This window comes from Juglans regia, chromosome 3, assembly GCF_001411555.2.
Source record: "Juglans regia cultivar Chandler chromosome 3, Walnut 2.0, whole genome shotgun sequence".
Taxonomy (NCBI): Eukaryota; Viridiplantae; Streptophyta; class Magnoliopsida; order Fagales; family Juglandaceae; genus Juglans; species Juglans regia.
This window is the reverse complement of record NC_049903.1, coordinates 5,716,284-5,741,725: the sequence shown is the minus strand read 5'-3', so window position 1 is coordinate 5,741,725 and position 25,442 is coordinate 5,716,284. Positions and strand designations below refer to the sequence as shown.

Sequence of the window (25,442 nt, the reverse complement as noted above, 5' to 3'; positions counted from 1 at the left end):
TTCCTGCGTGCAATTCTAAGATTTGTTTTTGCGTGATTATCACCTGCCGGCGGTCACCGGAAAATATGATTCGGCGGTATGGGTTGAATGGTACGTGGGAATCATGTTAGTACGGACTGCGCACGAGTCTTGTTGTTCGTACTATTTGATACAAGGATAATTTTGACATAAATGCTGGAGGCATAGAATCGTGCCATGTGGTATTGTGTCCCTTGTGACCGACTAAATTCTTCTCTTTGTGGAGGCGGGAGGACAGGTGTCAATCATCTACAAACAATGCAGTTTTATTCTTTCTTTTCTCTCAGCCTGAATGCTTTTTATCCGAAGATGCATAATTTTGTCTACGGGTGATCGAACCTTACTCTTCCATTATTATTATTATTAGATTACTTTTATTTTCTTTTTATTATTTAAATGTAGATTAAAAAATTTTAAAATACGATTTTCTTATATAATTTTTTAAAAAATAATTAATCAATATAATCATATAAATTAATTACAAATAAATTTAATTTTATAAAAATTAACTAAAAATAATAATTATAAAACAGTAACAAAGTACGTCAATGTTTCTAGCAAAAATTCATAATTCCAGGATATTGTTAAATTTAAGAGGTTTGTTTTTGTTTTTTTTTTTAGAATAATAACCTTCTCCATACTTTACAAATTATGTCCACAATTAAGTTCTCGTTTGTTTTTAAGAAATATTTCATTTCATTTTATTATTATAAATTTTTTAAATTTTTACATAAAATAAAATAAATAATTTAATTTTTTTAAATTTTAAAATAATAATAATATTAAAAAATATATTTTAATAATATTTTTTTTTATTTTTTAATTTTAATCTCAGCTCATTCCATCGTATCTACGAGAACAAAACTAGCCTAAAGCACATTAAATTAACAGCGACGCTATTCCGCTTGTTTTGTGGGCGGTTATAGAGCGTAGGGAATGAATGGAAGTGACAATCACGCTTTTCGAAAAGTTGCTTTTTTGACCAAAATAAATTGTACAATAAGCAGCCGATTGAACAAGAGCCGATCAAGGCACTTGAATACTAATTCATTTGGTGGATTGCGAGGAAGCATGCACCATCTAATCCGTCTTTGCTAATTAGTGCTTTGTAACACTTCAAACTCGTTTTCTTGCCCACAATTGTGGACCTAAAATACGGTTACTTTTCTAAAATGTTGTATCATTTGTATTATCTATATATATATATATATATTTTTTATGATATCACGACTTTTACAAAATTAAGTTAGCATGGTTATATTTTGAGAATATTTGCATTGTGCACTAGACTTCCTCGTATAAACATTGGGAGAGTTATTTTTTTTTTAAATAATAGTATTCGTTGTCACTTTTAATTATAAAAAATAATACTTACAATCGTGAGTGTGTAAATACTTTACAGTCATGCATGTACAAGTACTGTATAGTCATTTAAAAATAAATAAATAAATATAAGACCCACATAAAACTAAATTAATTTTTTACGAGTGCACTTTATTTTTTTTCAAAACGATTGCATGACATTTGTGCATTTTACGATTGTTATATAGTATTATTCTTTAATTATAAATAATGATATATCTATAATTATTTTAATCAACTAATATAATTATGACATTTTTTTAAAATAATTTTATCTTTACGTAAAATTCATTCCTTTAAAATAGTATCGTACGTTTATTATCACTTTTATTAACTATTTTAAAATAAGACAAAATAAATTGAAAAACTTCCTAAATTTCATTTGTCAAAACGAATGGGATTGAAAAACAAAACGTTGAAGGAAACAATGGAATGGCAATAGTGTAAAAGTACCTGATGGGATATAAGGGTGTAAGGGCGCGTGGGATGGAAATAGAGTCCGTTTCGTTGGGTCCAAGATAGACTGGCGTACCTCGAGATTCGAGTGGTAATGCACGTGTCAAAAAGATAATATCGGGCGTATAAATGAGAGAAAACGGTGGGGACAGGAGACAGGGAAGGGACCCACGTGGACGCGGGTGCTGGGAGTGGGAACTTGGGGAAGGGGAAGGAAAGCGCGGCTGCCGCTCTAGGGTGGGACCCAGTCATTGGTCATCGATATCTACTACGCCCGTTTAAAAAAGTAGAAAAGATTTGCTTTCCATTTTTAAAAAAATTAAAAAAAGTTGTACTAAATTTCCAATATTATTATAATTATTTATTTATTTTAGAGTACCTGGTTTAGTACCTTAAATAGTAATTATTTTGTCCTTTCTGTTCAGTCTCAAGCCTTTTTGTTTAATATTAAACCACTGTTCGCACGTAAGCACATTGAGCGTGATAAGCATGATTAACGGCACAAAGAGGGTGTTCTTCACGAGAATGGTTCCGCATTTGAAGATAAGATAGATAACGAGTTAATAAACTTTTAACAAATTAATGCATCGTTGCTAAAATATTTAATTAAAAATTAATAATAAAAAAGTAAAGAGCATAATACTTTATTGTTTTTTCTTTGTCGTAACTTAAGGGCATGATAAAAGGTATGGCGTGACAGAGTACATTGTAATAATAAAGTGAGTTGGGCCTAACGTCTAGACGTGAGGCAAGGGTGACGTGTTCGACTGGGACAGACAGTTACGCCGGCAGGTCGGCGTGTTGGCGTAAAAGATACATTTCGGTAGTGGGACCCAATCCAGTCCAGCCGACAGCGATTGAATTTAGATTCTCTGGTGATGCGCCACGTTTATTTAGGAAAAGAAAGATTTGACAAAAAAACAAAACAAAAGCCAACCGCCGAATAAATATAAATAAGTTTGAGTGTGGGGGCGGCTGCCTGTGCCGCTGCCATCTTTCTGTGGTTTTAAATGTCCCGGACCCCTGAGGTGACACCTCTTCTTCTCTCTCTCTCTCTCTCTCGTTCATCCGTCCGTATTTCCTTCTCGTCTGGATAACTCGTGATGTTCGTCAAATTATTATTATTATTTTAAATTATATGAAAACATATTTCATATTATTCAATAAATTGAAATTATAATTATAACTTATCAATATAAAAAAAAATTCAGACTATAAGCAAGTCTACATATCTACTTCGAGGCATTCTCGCACACATAATGAATATACAATATTTTAACTTCTTAATAACTCCCTCTAAAAAGAGTGCTCTATAAAAATAGAATTGAAGAGCCCATCCTTCCTCTCGAGGAAGAAGAATTCGAGATACTACTGCTATGGACTCCAATTCTAATGTCATTTTTTTTTATTAATAATCAAATAACAAAAGATTCAATACAAAACACAATAAAAATAACAGAACTACAAGCATTGACATGAGATGATTTATCACGCCGAAAAATCTTTTTTCTTCCACTTCTGATGTAAAAAGTAAATCAATTCCACAAACGGTACCAATTGTTAAGGCCTACTCTCATGGTCTCTAATACTCTTTGTACAATAGGGATTCATGCTCTATTTTTCTAGAAGAGATCTCGTCACTGAAGCTAATGTTGTAAGGTTGAAGAAGTTGAAATAGTCCCCTGAAAATTATCTGGCCGTTCCCTTTTATATGTCTCTATTTTTGCATGCCTATGGAGAGTGGTGAAAATTTGTCGCATTTCCCTTGCATGTCTGACATTCTTTTCTCTCTAATTTTTCTCTTTTTTCTTTCCGTGTCTATCTTCCTTTTTTTCTTGTCTCTTCCTTTATCTTCCAGTGGTTGAGGCTCCCTTTGGGCTAGGCATAATAAGTTTATTTTTTATCGTGTATATTTTATCCATTTCAATGGTTAAATTAGATGTTACTAAGCCGATGAGTAAAAAGAACTTAAGAGAATATTAATCACTTTAACATCTTTTTTTCTTTATCGATTAAACCTATGTCGATGATGAGGTAAAACAATAAACTAAATCTAGATTTCGTCTATTATCTTAAGGTTTGGGTGAACTGAGTCAAAGTTGGTATCCCTTACATCGAACTCCGATTTTAACTCTAATTTATCGTAGCAAAGTTGTATTAGAGCTCTCTCTGTTTTTTTTTTTCCCTTCATATTTAGTCCTTTTTAAACAAAACTTTACACATAATAGATCATTTTGTTTTTATGAATTTTCAAGTTTCATTTTAACATAAAATATTAAATATACAAAAAAAAATTTTTTATATGAGAAAATAAAAGGCATAACTAAAATTTTTTTATATGTTATGCAAACCTGAAATATAAAAATTTAAAGCAATTAAAAATACACAATAGACCATTTACTTTAGACTATTATTGATATACTATCATTCATAATTTCAAATTAAAGTCTAAAACTCTCAAATCAACTAAAAACAATAAAATGAATATTCAACCATGTATACTAAACTTATTTATAGTATCCAATTACATTTTATTATACTATAGTATTAGATATTATTAACTTATTATACTAAATTTATTTCCGTACTAGTATCTAACTTATTCCTATTCTAGACTTATTTCTAGTGTTTAATTACATGTTATGAACTTAATATAGTAGACTTATTTCTATAATAGTATTTAATTTATTTCTATATTAGATTTATGCTATAGTGTCTAATTAGATTGTTGTATGTTACTATTATATGTTATAGTGTCTAATTTGTTTATAACTTAATTTTATACTAAAACTTATTTATATTATCTAATTATATGTTATTATATTATACTTGTATTACACGTTATTAACTTATTATATTAGATTTGTAGTCCATCTATATTATTTTATAATAATTAACACATACTAATATAATATTGAATTTAACTATATAAATTATAGACTTTGAGAATATGAAATATATTTTTACAATATACATATAATATCGGACTTTGAGGATAAAATCATAATCGGGGTCGGAGCAGAGGGAGTTGGTCAGATAACATCTCCAACTCCAACTATGACTAAAAAGTAAAAACAAAATTCAAACTTCGACTCCGATTCCAAAGATGCGACGTCGGAATCAGAAGAGAAAGAGACTCGAGTTTTTGAATTTTTGCATATTCTACTTGTGGAGTGAGATAAGATGGTAATATTATGAATAATAGTAAGATAGTTTGTGAATAATAGTAAGATATTTTGTTTTATGAGATTTTGAAAAATGTGAAATAAAAATTTGAATAAAAAAATATTTTGAGGTTAAAATATTGTTAAGATATAATTTTTAATATTATCTTTTTGGAAATTTGAAAAAAGAGAATTGTTTTTTATTTGTTGTTTAAAAGTTTAGGAAAGTTGTAAAAGTTTGAAAGTATTTGTGTTTAAGTGATATTTGAAAAATAGATGTAATGAAATGAAATTAAATGAGAATTTTGGGATGAAAACTTTTTTTAGCCCATTAAAATTTATTTGTAATGTTACTAAACTTGTTATTCTATTTCTAGTAGTGGAAACTTCGACTGTGAAACCTGTGAAGTTTCGTGGTGTTTGTTGACGTTGTGGTTTCATTATCCAAGAGTTGAATTTTCGATGTTGAAGTTGGATTGTTGAATGAGATAGTTGAGTTAGGGGGATGTATAAGCAGGTTATTTCTTGTGGACCCTTATGGCAGGGCTTACTGATACAGATTTTGCGAGAAGCGCCCTTGCTCTTGTTGACGACGTCCTGTCCAGGCGCTCTCTCTCTCTCTCTCTCTCCCTCCCTCCCAGATTGATACTGATTATTTTGTACACCAGAAATAACCTGCTTATATCTTGATTTTGTGTTAATATATTGCAATGGATTAAAACCTGAAAGGAGGCATATCATCTAATCTATCCAATTGGCTTTGTTTGGGGCATCTTAACTATAGGGTTTGTGGCGCTTTGTTTAAGGGTAATTGGGTCTTCTCAATATTTTGTAGGAACTGGCACCATTGTTATTACTAAGTTGGGTGTTAACATCGTGTTTCATGCACCTTTGGGCTGAGTTCCCTAAATTCAAATTTTCGGACTATCATCTACACACTTTAAGCAAATACTGAGAATGGGGCCCTAGTGGTGGCCGGGGAGACTCTAATCGTAAAGTCAGTATATATCCTTAGTGATTTTTGTAAAAGCTTAAAGGAATCAAAGATAGCTTTTTCGTACCTGGGGATCGACTTCTATATAAGGTTTTTTGAATGAGACAACTCATCCTTGACTTTGAGGGGCCCATATCCTGTCTACTGTTTATTTGGTCATAATCAATTAATGTGGCATAACTCCCTGACTTATGTTACCCTATGAACATTCATTGTCAACCCTCTTCGTGTCTGCTGTTAGGAGATCAAAGGCTCCTCGTATCTCCCGCCCGCCTGCCTGCGCAGGTTCCTGAGGGTTAGGTGTCAATGGGGGTGTCAGAGTGGCAAGTCCATCTACCCTTTACTGTCCATTCTTCCCACTTTTGGATCGCTTCATTGGCAGATTTTGCTAATGGGCTAAGTGTTTTGCAGAGGGCCCATTGACTCCCTTTAGTGGAGGGCCGTAGGGCTCGGTTGGGCCCTCAGACTAGCATCCCTAATGGTTCTTTGAGCCTATGGGGGAAAACCTCCCTTGGACTGGGACTAAGAGCCTTGTAACTGGGTGTTTGGTACTTAGTGGAAACTGGCTATTGGTGGATTTATTGCATGGTTCATATTTTGGCTTGATTGTTAATATTAAGTTTGGATTATGACATTTTTGGGCTGACAATTAAAGAAGATTGCCTAGAAAATGAGGAGAACAAGGGAGTGAGTCTCCTTTTGGAACTTTGGATGGAAGAGTACTTGGTTGAAAGTTAACTTTGAATTCTTGTATTTGAAGTCTCTAGTGCAAATCAGAAGGAAACAAGCTCGTAATTGCTGGTTTGTATTTTGTATATAGTTGGTTCTCATCCTTCAGAGTACGAGTGCATTTGCATCTGAGTTGGTCTTTCAACATCTCCCTTGCCCGGCCTATTTCCCCTTTCCCCCCTCCCTGCATGCGGTAATCGAACCCTTGTTTGATTACCATTTACCTACTTCTCCATCAGTAACTGTTGTGGAGTTGTTAGTAATTCATAGTTTTGTATCATACATAGCTTTTCTGTTTAATCTTTACTTCGTCCTAACAGACACTGAGTAGAAATAGTGGAGAGAATGAGGCAGTTAGGACTCTTAAGTAGATGAGTTTTGAGTTAGGACAGGTAAAGATGGGTGATTGGGATTGAGTTCGAAATAAGCTTGGTTTGAACATCCAAACTAGAAGGTCCAGAATTTCTCTTTCATTTTGTTTCACAATGCATGAATTCTTTAAGGTCTATTCTTATGCATGTAGCTAAACATCGAGAAACATATGTTTTTGTAATTAAATTCATAGAACAATGTGTTTCTAACCCTTTAAAGATGGTTAAGATGACATTTACGAACCTGCTTTCTGGATTGGACTTGGTTTATGCAGCCTTGGAAAAAGTTTCGTTTGGTTATTGAACTCAACTGAGTTCAACTAAATTCAATCTAATTTTAAGCTGATTTTAACATCTAAACACTCAATTCTCAAATTACTAAACTCATTCTAACTCAAAATCTTCTTATACATGAGACCCACAATCTTTTTCAACTTAAAACATCTTTATACGTGGAATCCACAATCTTTTTTAATTTCTCATAAAAAGTACTAAACTCATCTTAACATCTAAACACACTTTAAATTCAGTTTAGATGAGTCCTACATTATTTTCTTTACTATTCAACTCATTATTATTCATAAAAAAATTTAATTTAGTTGAACTCAGTTTAACATCTAAATCCAGTATTTCTAAGTTTTCTTTTATCTAGAAATGAGGTAAAAGAAAATAAAAATTTACAACTTGACAAGGCCTCGAGGATTGAAACAACAAAAAGTTGACACTCTGCCTATGGGGGCTAGAGGTTGAGAGTGTGGCCTGTAAGACATCTGGACCTAGAATAAGTGCTTGAAATTGATGTGCAAATCCTTTCTTTTTCTTTTTTTTTTTAATTTTTGGGCTGGAGGGAGAGGGAGAGCAGAGCAGCGATGGAATATGACCTTTTACAGGACCTCCGTTCGGATTTATTTGTGGTCGTTTTGCAGTTACAAACCTCTTAAATGTCCAATAAGAGGAGATAGTGTGGATCTCTTTCAGGGTACATGAAGAAATCTGAATAGATGTTTTAGTCCATAATAATTTCTGACCAATGGAAACTTAATTCAGGGCAAATATAACGCTTGGACCTCAAAAAGAGAGGCTGATGTTCTCTGGTTTGCATACTGTAGAAAGATATATATCGTCTGCTGCTGCTGTGGGCAATATGTTGGTTCGAAATATGTAAGCTTCCTTCTTCATAAATCAGAGAAACTTTCTTATGAACAAATGTACTGTTTGTTCCTAAAATATGTTATGAGAAAAATCTCATCAGCCAATATATAGTTTTCTTGTGCATGTGTTATAGAGACATGGTATTTCTTCAAAGGTTGAGTAATTTCTCAGTTTGGATATACAAAACATCTCATCTCATCATTAAAATTTTTTTAAATTTTCATATAAAATATAATAAATAATTTAATTTTTTTAAATTTTAAAATAAAAATTATATTTTAATAATATTTTATTTAACTTTCTATAAAATATCTTCATCTGAACTGTAAAACCAAACGAGGCTTATATTTTGCTATGGTCTTTGTAATAGTCTTGAAATGATATATTTTCTCACCATATAGACAAGTCACAAGCGTGGCTACCCATCCAGAAGGCCTTATTAAGGTCAACTACCAGCCATCATCGTCAGTCGCCCACTTGCAACATTCGGACTGTGTCGCGCACTCTTTGTATGTGTGTTCCCTATTTTTCATGTCATTCAAGTTTAGTTTCTGAATTTCACAAACTGAACATTACCTTTCTTTTAGTATCCTAAAAGATTTCGTTTTACTCAATGCAAAATGGTGGGTGGATGCTGATGTTAAATTCCATAGGTGGGCGGGCAGCACATGACAAGAACCAATAGTACAAAGGAAGGGAATTAGTTTGTTCTTCAAAGGCAGAGCTTCTGAATTTCTTTGTATCTGTCAAATTCTAAATTTATACTTTAAAATCTTCTATTCCTGCACATCCATATGTAACAGATGGCGTATAGTTTAGCGAGTAAATCAACTTGTCTGCACGCCCTGGTTCAAGTGATGCGGAAAATCCTTAGAAAGGTGCTGTTTTTCAACAAGAGAAAAACAAATATCAAACAGTAGAAAATAGATGTTTTAAAGTCATGGAATGCTCTTTCTGTATTTATCTCCTACTCCTAGTTAAGGTAGTGAGATATTCTAAGATATTATATGAATAATAGTGAAAAAATAATTATAGAATATTAAATAGTAGAGAATTGTAATAAAAAGTATGTAAAAAATAAATAAAATAATGAACAGTAGTAGTATACTTGAGAATACCTTACACCCAAACTAAACAATTCCACTAAGTTAATACCTTGTTGGTGTCCTCAAAATGCTGGAACTTTGAGAAAGTTTCGGGATCTTCTATTGGATTGGAGAACAATGAGATGAGATTTGATCATTTTTTTTTCCATAATTCAAACTGTTATTAGATGCAGCTGAATATTAACTTATCGGTGGTTTGGACCAGTGTTTCTTTCACCATCAAAACCAAAAGATGGATATTTATGCTCCGAAGAAGATCAATTCGCCTGGTTGTCTGGATTTATGTTTCTCAGTGGGATATTAATGAATACAGGCTAGCTGCAAATCATCTCTCTCGTACGTTTGTACTGCAGAAAAGCATCTAAAGTGGGTTAGCCCACTGTTTTGTAACGTAAGAGCACTTGTAGTAGTGAGCTAGTAATAGATAAAATTTAACAACAATATGGCTAGTTAGCTCAAAACATACCTCATAATAAACTAGATAAATGTACAGTAAATTTAGCCGTAAATCAGCCGTAAAATGGGATATCATCAACCCACATCTTGTAAAAGGTTTGGTCATGAAAGAAAATGAAACTTGCAGACGAGAAATCCATTTATGCGAACACAATCGAGGATGGAAGGAGGGATATTTGTTGACAGTCTGCTTACAAAAGAAACCAGAAGAATAAAAAAGAGTTCCGAGTCTTGACAGTAGAACGTGATAAAAAACACTCAGGATTTGGATCGGAAGCTGTTTGTAAGCAGACCAATCGATTTGGTCTGTTTGTTTTTTTAATAATTACACGTGACTGCCAGGTGGCTTGCCACGTCAGTCAGGAGAAACCATCTGTGACCGTAACATTTTTCTTTATTCATTTAGTTGAAAAATGTCTATTCGAGATTAGTTTGAAGTATTAGCTTAACATACATGATAAATTAAAACAAGTTACAATTAAAAAAAGTTATGTTATATACTATAAATTTTTTATGCTGTATTGATGTGCTATTATCGATCAACCCTTGGATCATATGATTCGTATCTTATTATTTTTTAAAAAATCAAGGCTCAATAGATATTTTTATATTAAGTGTGATAAGAAAAAGATGAGTGTGTGTTTATATATATATTCATAAAGTTTGGATCTGTCCCCACCGAGTTTTTTCCTTTCCGCAAGATGCATAAAATAATAGGACATGCCCCATAAAAATAAAAAAAAAGGGGACGAAGAGATTGGACTTGATAAATAATTATTAATGTATCCTACAAATTCAATTCATACGTAATAAGAAATTATTAGTGGATTGGAATCCGAAAGCCATGCAAAAGGGTTGCTTTCTACATTCTTTCTAATAAATATAATATTAAAGAAAGGTAAAAATAAATATTTTTTTTAAGAAAAAAAAAATGAAAAAAGAGACGTTGACAGGCAAGAAAATGAGTTCAACAGAGACCATTCAATAATGAGACTGCTGCTTCTGCCACCTCCAGAAGTTTCATAGCCAGTCCGAACGCCTCCTCCCCCAACTCCTCCAAAACCCCATCTTTTTTTTTTTTTTTTTTTCTTTACATCCATTATGGATGATGGCTCATCATGATGATGACGATGTTAATACATCCATGCCCATAACTTGTCATGATGATGATTCTCTCGACCACGTACATTTCTCCATGCGACATAAGTCATATATTTTATATTTTATTTAGAAAAATGACTTGTAAAAATTTTAAATAAATAAATTTCATCTAAGTTTTTATAAAAAAAAAGGGGTATATTTCACTTTAAAAAGTATAAAAAAATTATTCTTTATTAATTATTAGTATAAACTTTTATATAACACTTGTCAATTTCAGCTTCTACCCATCATTATTCTTTTATTTGTGTGTATGCGGCAGCCAACTTAACGGAGCGGGTTAATAAACCGTACCTGATTGGACGAGCACGACTCAGGAAACGACGTCGGACCGCCGCCTCCGTCACCGACAGAGTCACGGAGTTTCTGTACGACAAACGACACCCAACAACAAGAAGAAAAAGGTTTCTTCTCCCTCTCTCTCTTCTCTATTTTAAAATAAATGTTTATACGTTATGTGGGTGCGTGAGGTAACGTTAGACCGCCGTGACGCCTCTGCCGCCGACAGGACAGATTCGCTCGTGGGTAGGTCCCACTCAAAAGCTGACCAGCCGTGCGGTTTCGCCACGTGCATCTCGAGGACCCCACCTCGCATGACACACATAGAACCGAACTCCTACTCGCGGAAAATAATAATAATAATAATAATAATAATAATAATGATAATATAATTGTACCGCTGTTTTTGAAGGAAGCAAAAAAAAAAAAAAAAGGGTAGAGAGGAAAAAAAAAAGAAGGTAGCGTGAGAGTGGGAACCACATGAGTCAAATCGGTCGTTGTAAGAGGTGAAATGACGGCCGGCTCGTCGCAGGTGCAGGTGCAGGTGCAGGCGTAGGTGCAGCGGCCCTGATGATGCAGCATCAGCAGCCTGCAGAGAGCTTCAAACTGAGTACTGCTGACGATAGTATTAGGTGAATCTGTAAGAAGAAAACAAAAAATAAGAAAAAAAGGTAACCACTTTACGTGTGTTGGGCGTTCCTTCTGCCTCTGTGTTTTTTTTGTTTTTTTTAATATTTGTTCGACTGGTTGCTATTTGCACCCTGCACTTCTCCAATCTTCCAATTTCATCCCCACATTCTTCACATAATCACTCTAGGCAAGCTGTATGCCATTCTGCTCTTCAGAAAACTTTTAACGTATGTATATCTTTATTCATATCATCGCGACAAATTCTTCTCATCGATCAGGATTTATTATTCTACAATCTTCATCTTATAAAAAAACTCTTATACCTTATGTAAAAAAAATAATACTAAATAAAAAATTTATTTCTTCATATATCAATTAATAATATATTAAAAATTATAAAATTATAAAATTTGAAACTAATTTAAATTTCAAAAAAAAAAATAACAAAATAAGTCTAATAAATAAAATTATAAGTATATATAACACTATTCTAAAAAAAATAAAAACAAATTTCTACATAATATATTTAGTATGTGATGTGAACAATTAATGATTTATAGCAAAACTCAAATTATTTTTTGTTTGGTTTAAGAAACTTGAAATTAATAAAGTTGTGCTTCTCGAGTTTTTATTTTTTTTAAGAGTGGTTTTACGGTCATCGAAAAAGTGATCTGAATAAGTGTCTCGAATGATATATTTTATTTTCTTAAATTTTATTTTTTTAATCATCGTAATCATTAAATAAATTAAAAAAAAAACCATTACCCAAATTCATTTCTCTTTTTTTAATTCAACAAAAGCTGAGTCCAAACTTTGGAATCAAAGGCAGATTTGATTGACAACGCTTCGGATCTAAGGTGGGACCCACAGGCAAGTAAATTAATATAAGTGGGTAGTAACGCAGCTTGATGTCCCTTCATTTTTTATTTTATTTATTTTTGTCACATAATATATATACATTATTTATTCAAACGTATCATTCTCTCCTGAAATGAAAGATTATATTTTAAGTGAAGGAATTCAATGGATTTGAGTATTTAATTAGTTTGTATTTTTTAAAAGTCATAATAAGTTAACGTCAAAATTTAATTTGCTTGACAGTACGTAGCGTTATGATAAGAGTACTATAAGAATAAATAAATTTAGATCAAAAGATTGTGCACTTTGTTTTGCTTTTGCTTTATCTGAAAACGACGCCAAATTTTGATTTTGAAAAGGGATGCGATTGATTTTTAAAATATATATATATATAAAGAATTTTATATTTTGTAACTACAGCCGTCCTAAAAGGTAACGTTGACGAATATTTATATATTTCTAGCCGTCTCATCCACTTCTGCTTTAATATTTTGTTTATACGAATGTACTTTTGTTGTGTGATACGTGCGGAACAAAAGTTAAGCAACAGGAAGACAAAGAGGTTTTATATTTAAAGATAATATTCTTAATCACATTACATATATATATATTTTTTTTGTTAGTAAGATTTTATTTTTCATTTTATTATTTATTATTTTCAATTATACTAACTGATGTTGTACATTTTAATTGAATACCAACTACTTAAATAATAATAATTTAAAATATATAATATGTTATTGTATAAAAAAGGGAAAGTGAAATGTTAAAAACACAAAAGGATTATATAGGAAGTGATGCGACTTAATGTAATCCGTTTGATCTATTTTATGATAAAAATAATTTTATAATTTAACGTATAACATTAAGTTATGTCATTTTATGAATTTACGTTATGTAAATAAATACGTAGAAGAAGGGGACGGTATTTTTGCGTCCATTGTAACCAGCTTATATATAGCTTTATTCCCTAACCAAACGGCTCCACTTATAATTAGAATATATGGAAGATAAGGCAACATTATATATATTCGATCTCTGGCATTGTCATTGGACGTATAAGTAGTAAAATTAATAATTAAAACAAGTATGGATTAGGGTAGAATTGAATAGAAACATGTCATGATAGGTCAATATCAAATACAGGGATTAGGTGTTGTCTTATAGTTGAAGTTACTGCGTCAAATTAAACAAGAGGGAACACGCAACTACAAGACATAACCCTCAGTTTTCAGACTTGAGATTCTGAACTTTTGATTGGGAAGTTTCGTAGCATCAAAACAACATTGTCTGTGGGGATGGTTGGAGGAAACATCATTTCCATTTATTCAGGAGATGTTAGGTTATGTGTGTGAGAGAGAGATTATTGGATTTTCAGTTGAATGATCAAAATAGAGGTTTTTTTTTTTTTTTGAGGTCAATTTTGTGTAAGACGGTGGAATTGGACCACAGATTCCAAGAGGAGGTACGTAAAGGAGAGAGTAGAGAAAAAAGAAACAAAACAGCCGGCATGGCATATTAACAACGCGCCCCCCCCCATCTCCTAACAAAGTAGTAGACTTTAGGACCCCACTCTCGCGGTCCTCCTCCACCTCCTCCTCCATCGAGTTCGTCGCTTAACATGTTTCACCCCTTCTCAGGGACAATTACGTCATTGAAATTCTAGAACCACACGCGCCCAATGAAGAGCGGGTGGGGGTCCTAGATTCATTGAATTTATCCGATGCTGTTAAAAATTATGGGAACCGGATCTCTGTGTTACGGGGAACGCTATCATATGCATGCTTTGAGCGTAGGCAAAAGGACTGCTGCTGCTACTAGTTTCTTCTAGTTAGGAACGCCAGAAAGAAAGAATCCATTGTTGTGTGTATCATCATGATTTGGGACAAAACGATCGTGTATCAACGGTCATAAGACCGATAAACATTTCGCCGATGATATTCAGCGTAAAAGCTCCAACTTTGTAGCGAGAAGAAGATGTGGATAAATTGAAACCATTATAAACTGGAACTGTCTTGTTTCATGGAAACAAAAACCAAAAACATACACTAGTATTTACATATGGTTTTCATTTCTTAATGATTTTATCCCGGTTACTCCCTCCCGATTAGTCTCAAAACAGAGAAAAAAAGGAAACTAGCTAGGCACTAGGCCATAGAATGGGAAAACAGAAGGAATAAAACAGGGAGATTTCTAAGTGATCAGGACGCAAAACGATCCCCTAAAAAAAAGGGTAGACAGCTCTCATGCATACACATTCAAAGCCACAACGGAGGAGGCTCGTTCAGATCAACAGGTAGCCCGCGCCGCACGAGCCCCAGAAATGACGCCGTGGCAGGGCTCCCCTGCACCTGGGACACACCAGAAGAGACAGCGACCGGAGCTTCTCGCTTAGGCGGCGAAGACAAAGACTCGGACTGGGAGCCACAGCTCATGTCTTTGAGAACGCCGGTCTGCAAGAACTCACCGAGTACGAGACGGCCGGAGTGGGAGTTCCAGTGGCCGGTTGAGGGGAGGTTGAGGTCTAGGGGGAGACCGGCGGTGACCGGAGCTGGAAAGTTGGTCTTCGCCTTGGCTCCGCGAAGGTTGCGAGCGGCGCCGTCATAGGCGAGCGCAGCTTCTTCCGGAGTGTCAAATGTACCCAACCAAACCCTAGTCTTCTTCCAGGGATCACGTATCTCAGCGGCGTAGCGACCCCATGGCCTCTTTCGTACCCCCCGATAGTGTCCCTCTCGAGCGGAAGCCATGAGAGGAAGCGGAGAAAAGTTTCGCACCTTGCACACGCACACGAGAAAGCAAGAGCCCTAGAAGAGCAAACGAGGAGAGAGAGAGGGGGGGGGGGGGGAGTGGGGAGCAGAGGTGTGTGTATAAAAGGTGAGGGGACCCACTAAGTCACCCGTAATCGTCGGATGGACGGCATGACCTCTCGCTTATATAAACGCATTTAAATCGGCCCAGGCCCCACTTCCTATGTTCCTCGCACTGATAATCGACCAGTTATCCAGACCGTTGGATCGTCACTGACTGACGGCTGAGATTGTGGGAGAACGTACTCGTGAGAATCAGGGAGATAAAGAATGGAGAGAGAGGCGGGGAAAGGAAGAGGGACCCAGAAAAAGCACAGAGCCGCCGCCTGATAAGACGTGTGCGCTGGGATGGTAAGGTGTGGAGCTGTCAAAACATATATATGTGAGAGCGTTTGACGTAAGCCCTACCCATAATGTACGGCGCCTGCCTTTTGTTATTTATTTATTTTATTTATTTTGTTTGATTCGTTGCAGAATACACGATAATGATATTCGATCAGGTTTTTTTGAGGGGTGGCGTGTCGAATAGTGAATGGAGGATAGGAGTTGTAATGGTTGTGATGGGGGAGTTGTCAGAGAGCCCCCACGTGGAAGGTACGTAGATGGTGTCTGAGTTGCAGGGGACAGGCCGAGTTGGGAGGGAGCTGAGTTATGGTTGGCGTGTTTGACTCGGCTTTTTTGTGGGGTGGGGTGGGGGTGGTGTCGAGGTGATGGAGGTGGTCCAATCCAAATGGGTGGATTTTGGGACCGAAAGGTAAAATGTGAAGGTCGTACGGTGATGTAGGTGATGACTGAAGACTCTACTGCAGCTGCCACACCCAATGTTCACGTGAATACTTTTTTTTCATTTTCTTTTTCTCTTTTTAAGAATATTAGAAAAAGAGAGAAATTATTTTTTCTATCTTTTTTGGTGCCCTTTAAATTACTATTTCTGCGGACACGTGTGCTCCTAAATGGTAATATTTCAACTTTGTTTTCCTCTTTGGGTGTTTTTTGTTTTTCTGAAGATGGTACCATTATGGAGCCCATTTGCCCTTCTCTTCTCATTTGTTTGTCTTTAAAAGTATCGACTCCCTTCGAATCAGGCTTTCCCCTTTTTTCTCTTTTGCTATCAAAAAATAAAAAATAAATAAAGCAATGAACATTTCCCAATATTTTTATTATTTATTTATACTACTTTCATATGGCCAATTTGTGGAAGAGCAAGCAGTCAGGATGATATGCTTCACAGTAATCTCTCCCGACGTTCTTAGTAGGACAAATGATAAAATAAAAGTTTACAGCAGCAGAGTACCCCAAAAGACGTAAGAATTCAAAGAAAAAAAAAAAAGGCTAACACTTGTAAGCATTGTCAATTTTCTACATGTGTCTATTCTCTATTTGTCACAACGTTTCTTTAACAAATTGGAACGAAAAGAAAAGAAAAAAGAATGGGAGAAATATACAAAAATTTTTATATTAGAGATTTTGGTGCCACACAAGGTAAGATCTGGATGTGGTATTAGCTATCAAGAATTTGAAAGCACGAACAGGCAGTAGTATCATGAGCTGAACAAGATGATCTGCAAGGCCAAATCAACGAACCGGTCCCTCGACTTCTGAAGCAAAATGAAGTGTCCATTCACAAAATAGGAGCATACCCAAGGTGATGGGTCTCTAATCATGATAGCAAAATAGGCCCGGTTTCAGCAGCAGTCCGAGAATGGGCATGGTTGTTGTGCCTTGTCATCTGGATATCGCGTGCTAAATGGGTCCTTGCCTTTGCGTAGGGAGCATCTCGTGCTGTACAAAAATGAAAGTAGGCACAATATGAATTTGAAGGAACGCAAAGTACCAACAAAGCATGCTTGTGTAGGCAACGCAAGGCTTGACAGATGTTATTTTCCATCTCAAACTGGGCACAAATAGAACCGGGGGGGGGGATTCTAAGGGTGTTTTAATTTTCAATGTTCAATTCTTCTCATTTTTGTTAATTTGACCATTTAATATGAATTCGTTAATGACATGAAACATTATACAAACCAAAAGGCCTTGCAAAATATACAAATGCATCAACGTTGGCAGTCTTACGTTCCATGGTAAACATGGCATGCCAACAGCGCTTCCATCCTACTTTTTATGAAATTTTTGCACACAAAATGCATTACCAAGAGTGTGTGTATATATGTTTCTGAAAAGCATTTTGCCAAAAATCTCATCTCTACTTCGATATGAATGTCCTTACCCGCAAGCTGTCGTGCTCGGAGAATATTTTGCCGCCTTTTCCACCAACACACTGAACAGATAACAATGAGTAGCAATGACAACAATGCACCCAAAGCAATGCCAACCTTAGCACCTACAGAAAGGTGGGGTCCACAAGTAGGCAGTCCAGGTATGCCACAAAGCCCTGCATTATCGGTAAAACTGCAAATCTCTACAGTAAGTACTTGTAGCCGGACCTTGTAACAATACCACTACCCAAAATGTAACGGACAATACGTTTTCACAATCTTGAACACAAGAAAAATTCTGTGTCTACATGTTATGGTAAGTATTTCTAAAAGCCCCAAAAACCTTAAGACTAAAAATAGTTGGAACATACTTGAAGCTAGCTCTTTGCAAAAGCCTTCCTCCTAGTGCAGCTGGGACTCTTCCAGACAAAGAGTTGCCATTAAGATTCCTGCACCATTATGACTGAAATAAGAGTTTCTCTCGTGAATAAGTTCATGGGTTAACGAGATGCTTCAAGGATCTTACAGTATCCGCAATGATGTCAACTGTCCAAGGGTTTCAGAAATTGATCCATTAAAAAAGTTGTAGGACAGATCCCTGCCATGGAAGCATATGCATTCAGACGTTGTATGTAGGGGTTGTTTGAGAGATGTATCATCTCATCTCATCTCATCTCATCTCATTTTCTTCCCAAACATACTCAAATTTAAACACTTTTCAATTTCAAATCTTTAATTTTTTTATCTAATCATTACAATTTTCTCAAACTTCCAAACAGAACATAAAAAACAATTCAACAAATCTAAATATTCTAACAACTTTTTCTCTCTCATTTTTCAAAATTCCGTAAAACATTATAACTCAAATTATTTCATTATTATTTATAAATTTCTCATCTCATCTCATCTTTTTCCCTAAGCATCCCCTCAGAGTTATGCAAATCAATTGCAGCACAAAACAGTAAGTGACTTGAATGATCCAAAAGCAAAATCGATGGAATTGGTTTGACTAGCTTCACGCAAGTGAGAAAAGAGACAAGATATAATCTCGAGACTGCCAAATCACTGCATATCATGGTTTCCAGATGTCAACAACATAGTAGCTCTTTGCACGGCAAATGATATCATTTACAAAGAGTTGTCTTTATCCTGTAGGAACTAAGGTCTCGTTTGAATATTAAGAATATTTTAGAATATCTATAAATAATAGTAAAATGATTTATAAATAATAATGAAATAATTTGAATTAAAATATTTTATTAGATTTTGGAAAATAATAGAGAAAAAGTTGAATAAAATATTATAAAGTTAAAACATTGTTTGAATATAAATTTTTAATTTTTTTTTTGTTTGAAAAGTTGTATAGGATTTTGTGTTTTGTTTGGAAAAGTTATAATAATTAGATAAAAAAGTTGAAGATTTGAAATTGAAAAATATTTTGTGTTTGAGTGATGTTTAGAAAGGAAATATCTGAGAAGACCTGAGAATAGTTGTGTTCCCCTAAGAAACATCTGACAAGAGAGAAGCAATGAACTCACAATATTTCTAAGCTAGATATTGTCCCAAGTGAGGATGGAATGATACCATGAACGTTGTTTCCACTCAAGTTTCTGCACACACACAAAGCAAACGAATATAAGAGGTAACATAAACAAAGCTAATAAGTGTGGCTCACTACTTGTGCCATTGTAAGGTTTACGAAACAGAAATGTTGGACTAATAATCTGAGTGGTTATAACAAGGACCGTTTCACAAATATATGCCATTCTTATCACAGCATTTCAAATTGTTATGTGATCATGAATTTTCTTTGCACATTGCATCTTATCAGTGGTAAATATTGTGATTACAGTGATGTTCCATTGCTATTGTTGTGGACTTTAATGGCATGGACTTTCATGATTTCTTAGTTTCTAATGTGCCTATGTAAATAGGACATACTTACTTTGTAATTGGCAGTTGTTGCCCATTCTTGGATTAATTATACTTATTTTACTTATATAAAAAAAAAATATTGTGATTACAAATTTGAACCCTTTGAAAATGATAAACAAAAGAAGCTTTGTGGGCCCAATTTATCATTGGAATTGAAGGAGGTCAACTTTCAGAAACTTACATGCTCTGTAGATGACGCAGACTAGATATTTCATCAGGCAAGAAACCCCTCAGACCTTGGTTGTCAAGTCCACTGATCAGGCAACGGTAAAGCTCTAGTTAATTAACACGAGGCTGTAATATACTTGCAGAATGCATACGTGCATGAGTGAAAAAGCATGATTCTTAATCAGTCCGTATTTCTACTGAATTTATTCTTCAAATGAAAATTAAACTTTCTACTTTCTTGCTTGGAAAATGAAGCCAAATACCGAAAAGATCGTGCCAAAATCCAGCTTAATAATCATGGAAGCAATGTAAGTGGTCCAGCGCATTAAAGCTAAAAATCAACGTATGACTCACTACCAAAATCTACACAAGAGTACAGTTCAGTTACTTTTGAAACACATGCTATTTCCATGAGAGAACAAGAGATATACTCAATAAAATATGGATCAAATGACTTCTTCCAATACTTGATAATTAAAATAAAAAATAGACATTTCATGCAAAAGTCATGATTTTTGTTTCACCTGAACATATGGAATCATAGAAATAAGGTCCTATCAATGGTGTCGAGCCCTATGTTATCCAGGTCATATCAGTTGATTGGACATTTGACTTTAACTCCATGTGGTTGATGTCAATAGTTTGGTCAGAGAAAGCAGAAACATGGTTAATAATTTGCGACTAGCATAAAAAACTTTTGATTGGTGCCTAATCCCAATATAAAGGAACATACATCCAGTAGCAGGAGCAAGAATGCTTTTAGTTTTATATATGACAGTGTTTCAACAACGGAATCGAAGGAACTGGCAATGGTGCAGACTTAAAGCTTAGTGTTGAAGGGGGCAAAAAGAGTTGGTTCAGTTGCTGTATAGAATCTTAAAAGTTGTCAACTGGTAGTTTTCTCAGGCAGTTCAATGCACCAAACATGGTAAATATGAGCTAGAGAACAAGAATGTACAGTCCATCGATGACCCATTTCCCATTGGTACTGTCAAATTGGCAATCTGCCCCACTCCACGGATGTTGTTGGGGAACACATGGATCACCATTCCATCCAAGCCGAAGAGGTAGCCCCAATGCTTTCTTCAATGTTCGCAAAGCCCTAACTGGAATGGGACAAGGATAAATTAGTGACATCCTTTATAGATTCCAACTTCCAAAGAAACCACATAATTTATCTATAAAGAGAATTTTTTTCCCTGTTCAAATTTTAGCCCCTTCTACAATTTTATTTCTCACATAAAAGCTCAAGACTTTATTCTACCAAATTCGTTGAGCTATATAATAATTTACAAGATTACTAACATTTGTTTTTTTATAAGAACATTACTTACATATTGTTGAAGTTTAATTAATAGTTTTGCTGTAAAACTGAAATTGAAACAAGTACTGAATGGGAAACATGTAAAACTGAATGATTAGAAAAAGAAAAGAGAGCAGAGGCTAAACATAAATGCATTTGAATTTTTAACTTCATTCACTAATTTCCCTTTAGCAGTCTAGCATTGGATGTCCTTAGGGAATGAATTCCTATTATAACAAGCGGTGATCAGGATTATTAAGACAACCTCAATGGACCAAAAAACTGTTTCATGGACTGAAGCCGCATAACAAGGACTATCTATGCCAAAGCATGCATGGTTCTGAAATGTCATTTGTCATCCCGACTTATTATTACTGGTCAAATGATAAACAGCATTATCGGCAAGATCTAAAGGGGCTAAAGTTTTGTTTCATGGATTGAAAATTACTGATACTGACAAGGACCAAAACCCCGTACAAGCCATCAAATGTTTCTCTTACTTTCTTTGTCATTCTGGCATAACATCGACATGAGTTGCTGAATCTTTTAGAGATAGGAGAGACTTTGATGGAATTTGTTTGGTCCATAAATAAGTTTTCTGGCAAGGTATTATGGTATACGTTATTCATTAAAGGATTTAACCTGTGGTAGTTTTCCACAGTTTCGGTGGCTTTCAAAGGCATAAACATTTCTTTTCCAAATGGATCTTTTAAGCTTACATCAACAGAGATTTCCGCAATCACCCGGGGAAGCAAGATATTTTGAAGTTGTGGACTGACTGAAAACTTTGACTTGGTTTCGCAGCATACATATTCTCCAGCCTTGTAGGCTGTAAGACATATTTCAATTGATGGTGATTTCAGTTAGAGGAACTCAACTTTGGTTATGGACAATGCAGCAAAACTACTCGTCTATTATTTAAAAACAGATGGTGATCTAACATGCTACGTAAGTATAAGTCCCATGGATAGTACACCCTACAGGCTACATCAAGCAGCAGATGTGAAGTCACCAAATTATAAGATTTACGAGGGACTTGGTCTTTGGGTGCAGCAAAAATATCAAACTGATGAAAGATTTCAACAGTTTAACTAAAGGCAGGTTGCTGAATATTTTTCTGAATTCGAGCTAGCATTCAACAATAACATACCAACATAATACAATATATCATATTGAAGTCATACATACATCAATAGCGCATGCAAGTACGTTTATCTATGCATGCATCCAAATGTATTTAGCTGGCCTCATCCTAGTTCTAGATTGGGAAATTTGAAGGAAACTAAACATACGATAATAACAGAAAGAATATAGCAAGCATACCTTCCTCTGGTAAAGTTTTGGACTCCGCTATAATAACCTCAAAGACCTCAATGGCATTAATAATTGCATGACCTTTTATAGGATGTAAGGTTATTGTCAAAGTTCTTCCATTAATAGCAACAGTCGTGTTCAGAACAAGAGCAGTATAACGACCCCCACTCATTTTGATAATGTCTACATTTTCGAATGCAACATCACCATTAATCAAAACGTCAAAAACCCTTTGCCCTACATTGGTTACTGAAGAATCAATTTCTGCAAAGTGTAACCAAATTGAGTAGTTTCCATTGGGCTCCACATCAATAATATTTGTTAAATCAGGCTGATCATCGTTACTAACAAGAGCTGACTGATAAAGAGCTTCAGGATAAAAGTTTGGTGACTTTGAAGCCTGCTCAATGCTATTTTCAGTAGATCTAGGCCGATCAGAACTCTGACCAAAAGTTGATATGGCTTTCCAAAATCTATCCCCGCCCCAGTGATCACCACTATAATCTACATCGAACTTTGACTTCCCAGTACCACAACTCAGTCTTGTGGCTGTTCTAAAAATTGTTCCTTGACCCCACTGTTGACTGGAATAGTATGCTTTATCGTCAACTTGAAGAATTTCAATGGAAAGGATTGCTGGATCTCCATGACCAGTACTATGAAAGCAGAGAGATGCCGTGTTATTCATAAGAAACACAAGGGCTTCAGCAAATGCTTGGTCATCCTGGGTGCTCCAGCCAGACTGCAAAGAAAATATCTGGGTGCCCTCAATAGAAACATCAAATAGAGGTTCATTATCAAAATTAGGCAGCTTAACCAATCCAAAGAACATCCGGACAGAATAGTGTCCTTTTGGCACTCCATTAATGCTGTAGCAATGTTCTGGACCTCCAGATAAGGGAAAGTAGCGAAGTGTTTGAAGAGGAGGAGAGATGAAGCTTGTACGTGTTGCATTAGTAGGTATCCCTCCTGTATATGCAAAGTCCTTATACCAAAGCGTATTTGTTGGTGGTGTATGGACATTTTGACGAGCTCCACAGCTTATGCGCATAGCAAATGGTGCTGTAGTGAGTGAAAAGATTCCACAAATTCAAACACGACAGTTAAAATCAAGTGACATGGAGAAGTAGCTAAGCAAAAGAAATTATGATTATCTAAACCTTAAGCATACATTGCTAGTCAGGGAGGTTCATAAATACTCAATTTCACCAAGAAATTAGTAATAATCGCATAAAGATGACCCACTTCCATATTTAACATGCAGCACACATACTGATTTACTAAAATGTCCAAGATGGTTCAATCTATACATCTCTTTAACTCATCATCACCTTGGTAATCACTTGATTCAATGAATTTTTAATAAATATCAGAGTACCAATAAGCAAGTGATGATAGCTTATAGCTATAGAATCTACAACAGTATATTCATGCATATACATATTATAAGCGCACTGCCAAATGAGGGGAGGTGTAGACAAGCTTCATTGGGGCCCAGCCAAGAGAGAGGTACTTAGTGTTTGTTTTTTCTATGGAGTCTTTACCCATAATGACAATTTTTTTCCTTGGAGGACTATTTGGAGGACTAAGATCCTTTGAGAGCTGCGTTTTTTTGCTTGGACAGCCTCTCTAGGAAAGATTCTCACTGCAGATAACCTAAGGAAACGAGACATTGTGGTGCATGATTGGTGTTGCATGTGTAAGAGAAGTGGGGAGTCCATGGATCATCTTTTACTCTATTGCAAGATTGCTAATGTGCTGTGGAGTAATCTTTTCAGACGGGTTGGCTTGGCTTGGGTCATGCTCAGAAGAATAATGGACCTGTTTAATTCCCAGAGAGGGATAGGTAGCAGCCCACAAATAGTTGTGTGAAAAATGGTTCATACTTGCCCAGCTTAATGGTGTATTTGGAGGGAAATGAATATAAAATTTTGAGGACTGTAAACAAACGTGGGAGAAGCTCAAAATTTTTTTCAGCACTCTTTTCCGTTGGAAAGCTTTTACAGATTTTAATGGGCTTAACTTTCACAATTTACTTATATATTTTTCTCTTTCTAAATAAGAGTATTTCATGTTACATTCCTTGTACTTGGATTGCAACTTTCGCGCCTTTAATGAAGGTATATTATATTATTACTTATACTTATAAAAAAATATTATATTATTACTTATCACAAATATAGGCACTGTAGTAACTCTTCATTAACCTTAAGTTAAATGAGAAGAAGAAGAATAAGCAAAAAGAAAATCGAATTGTTTGCAGTTACTTTTTCATTTCCAGATTTGGAAATTCAACTCAGGAGCAGCTTAGTGATTTCTTGCTTGTGATATCTAAAATAGCGAAGATCCCTTCGTCTATATTCCTTTTCTTTACGAAAATCTTCACTGACAACCAAACGGTTTCAAACTGATTGTTTTTCAATCGAAAAAATAATTAATAGTATTCGAGAAGAAATTGGATACTGATATTCAATTCTGTTCTCTGATACATCATTTCAATTAGATACCATATGAAGGCAACTAAGCAGAACAATGAAGATCTATCCCGAACCAAACTCCAAAGCAGCCAAAAAGCTATTTAGGAGCATTGGTTCTTCCTCAAAGCTAAAAACGCAACTATCATTAAATAGATCAAAATGCAATAAAAATTCACTTTCGAAGCCCTAATTCAAATGCTTTGTAGCGTTCCAGAACTCAAAATTTGACTATAGTAAATAACAGAGCGAGATAGAGAGTAGTGGAAAGTGGAAACTCACGACGTCCAGCTGAAGAAGAAGAGAAAGCTGAGCAGAAAACTAGCAGCCATAGCAGGCGAAATCTGAGCATCGTAATTACGATATGCATTGCCCTCTCTCTCTCTCTCTCTCTCGCTACCACCACTACAGCCTCATTCTCATAGTCTCTCTCCCCCCCTTTGCAGCTTCCTTTCTTTTGAGAGAGAGAGAGAGAAAAGTGCTCGGACGTGTGAG

At 35.1% G+C, this 25,442-nt stretch overlaps 2 protein-coding genes across 2 annotated transcripts; both read right to left on the bottom strand.

Annotated features, from left to right (window-relative positions):
- Positions 1–14,733: 14,733 nt before the first annotated feature.
- On the bottom strand, positions 14,734–15,572 carry LOC108984175 (ethylene-responsive transcription factor 12-like). Its single transcript, XM_018956042.2, has one exon. The coding sequence runs from the start codon at positions 15,478–15,480 to the stop codon at positions 14,992–14,994; it is 489 nt and encodes a 162-aa protein (XP_018811587.1). The 5' UTR covers positions 15,481–15,572; the 3' UTR covers positions 14,734–14,991.
- Positions 15,573–16,853: 1,281 nt separating this feature from the next.
- LOC108984187 (receptor-like protein 4) lies at positions 16,854–25,442 on the bottom strand. Its single transcript, XM_018956065.2, has 9 exons — positions 25,230–25,442; positions 22,483–23,535; positions 20,815–20,962; positions 19,870–19,941; positions 19,292–19,363; positions 18,280–18,351; positions 18,125–18,202; positions 17,765–17,946; positions 16,854–17,322 (listed from the first exon to the last, which is right to left on the bottom strand). The coding sequence occupies exons 1-9, from the start codon at positions 25,315–25,317 to the stop codon at positions 17,201–17,203; spliced, it is 1,887 nt and encodes a 628-aa protein (XP_018811610.2). The 5' UTR covers positions 25,318–25,442; the 3' UTR covers positions 16,854–17,200.

Bases quoted from the DNA above. Each gene is read 5' to 3' on its own strand.
- LOC108984175 (XM_018956042.2), bottom strand. From the start codon at position 15,480: ATGGCTTCCGCTCGAGAGGGACACTATCGGGGGGTACGAAAGAGGCCA.
- LOC108984187 (XM_018956065.2), bottom strand. From the start codon at position 25,317: ATGCATATCGTAATTACGATGCTCAGATTTCGCCTGCTATGGCTGCTA. The intron at 19,364-19,869 runs GTAAGTTTCTGA...GTGTGTGTGCAG, and splicing joins CTGCGTCATCTACAGAGCAT to AAACTTGAGTGGAAACAACG. The intron at 17,947-18,124 runs GTATGTTCCAAC...AGAGATTTGCAG, and splicing joins TTGCAAAGAGCTAGCTTCAA to TTTTACCGATAATGCAGGGC.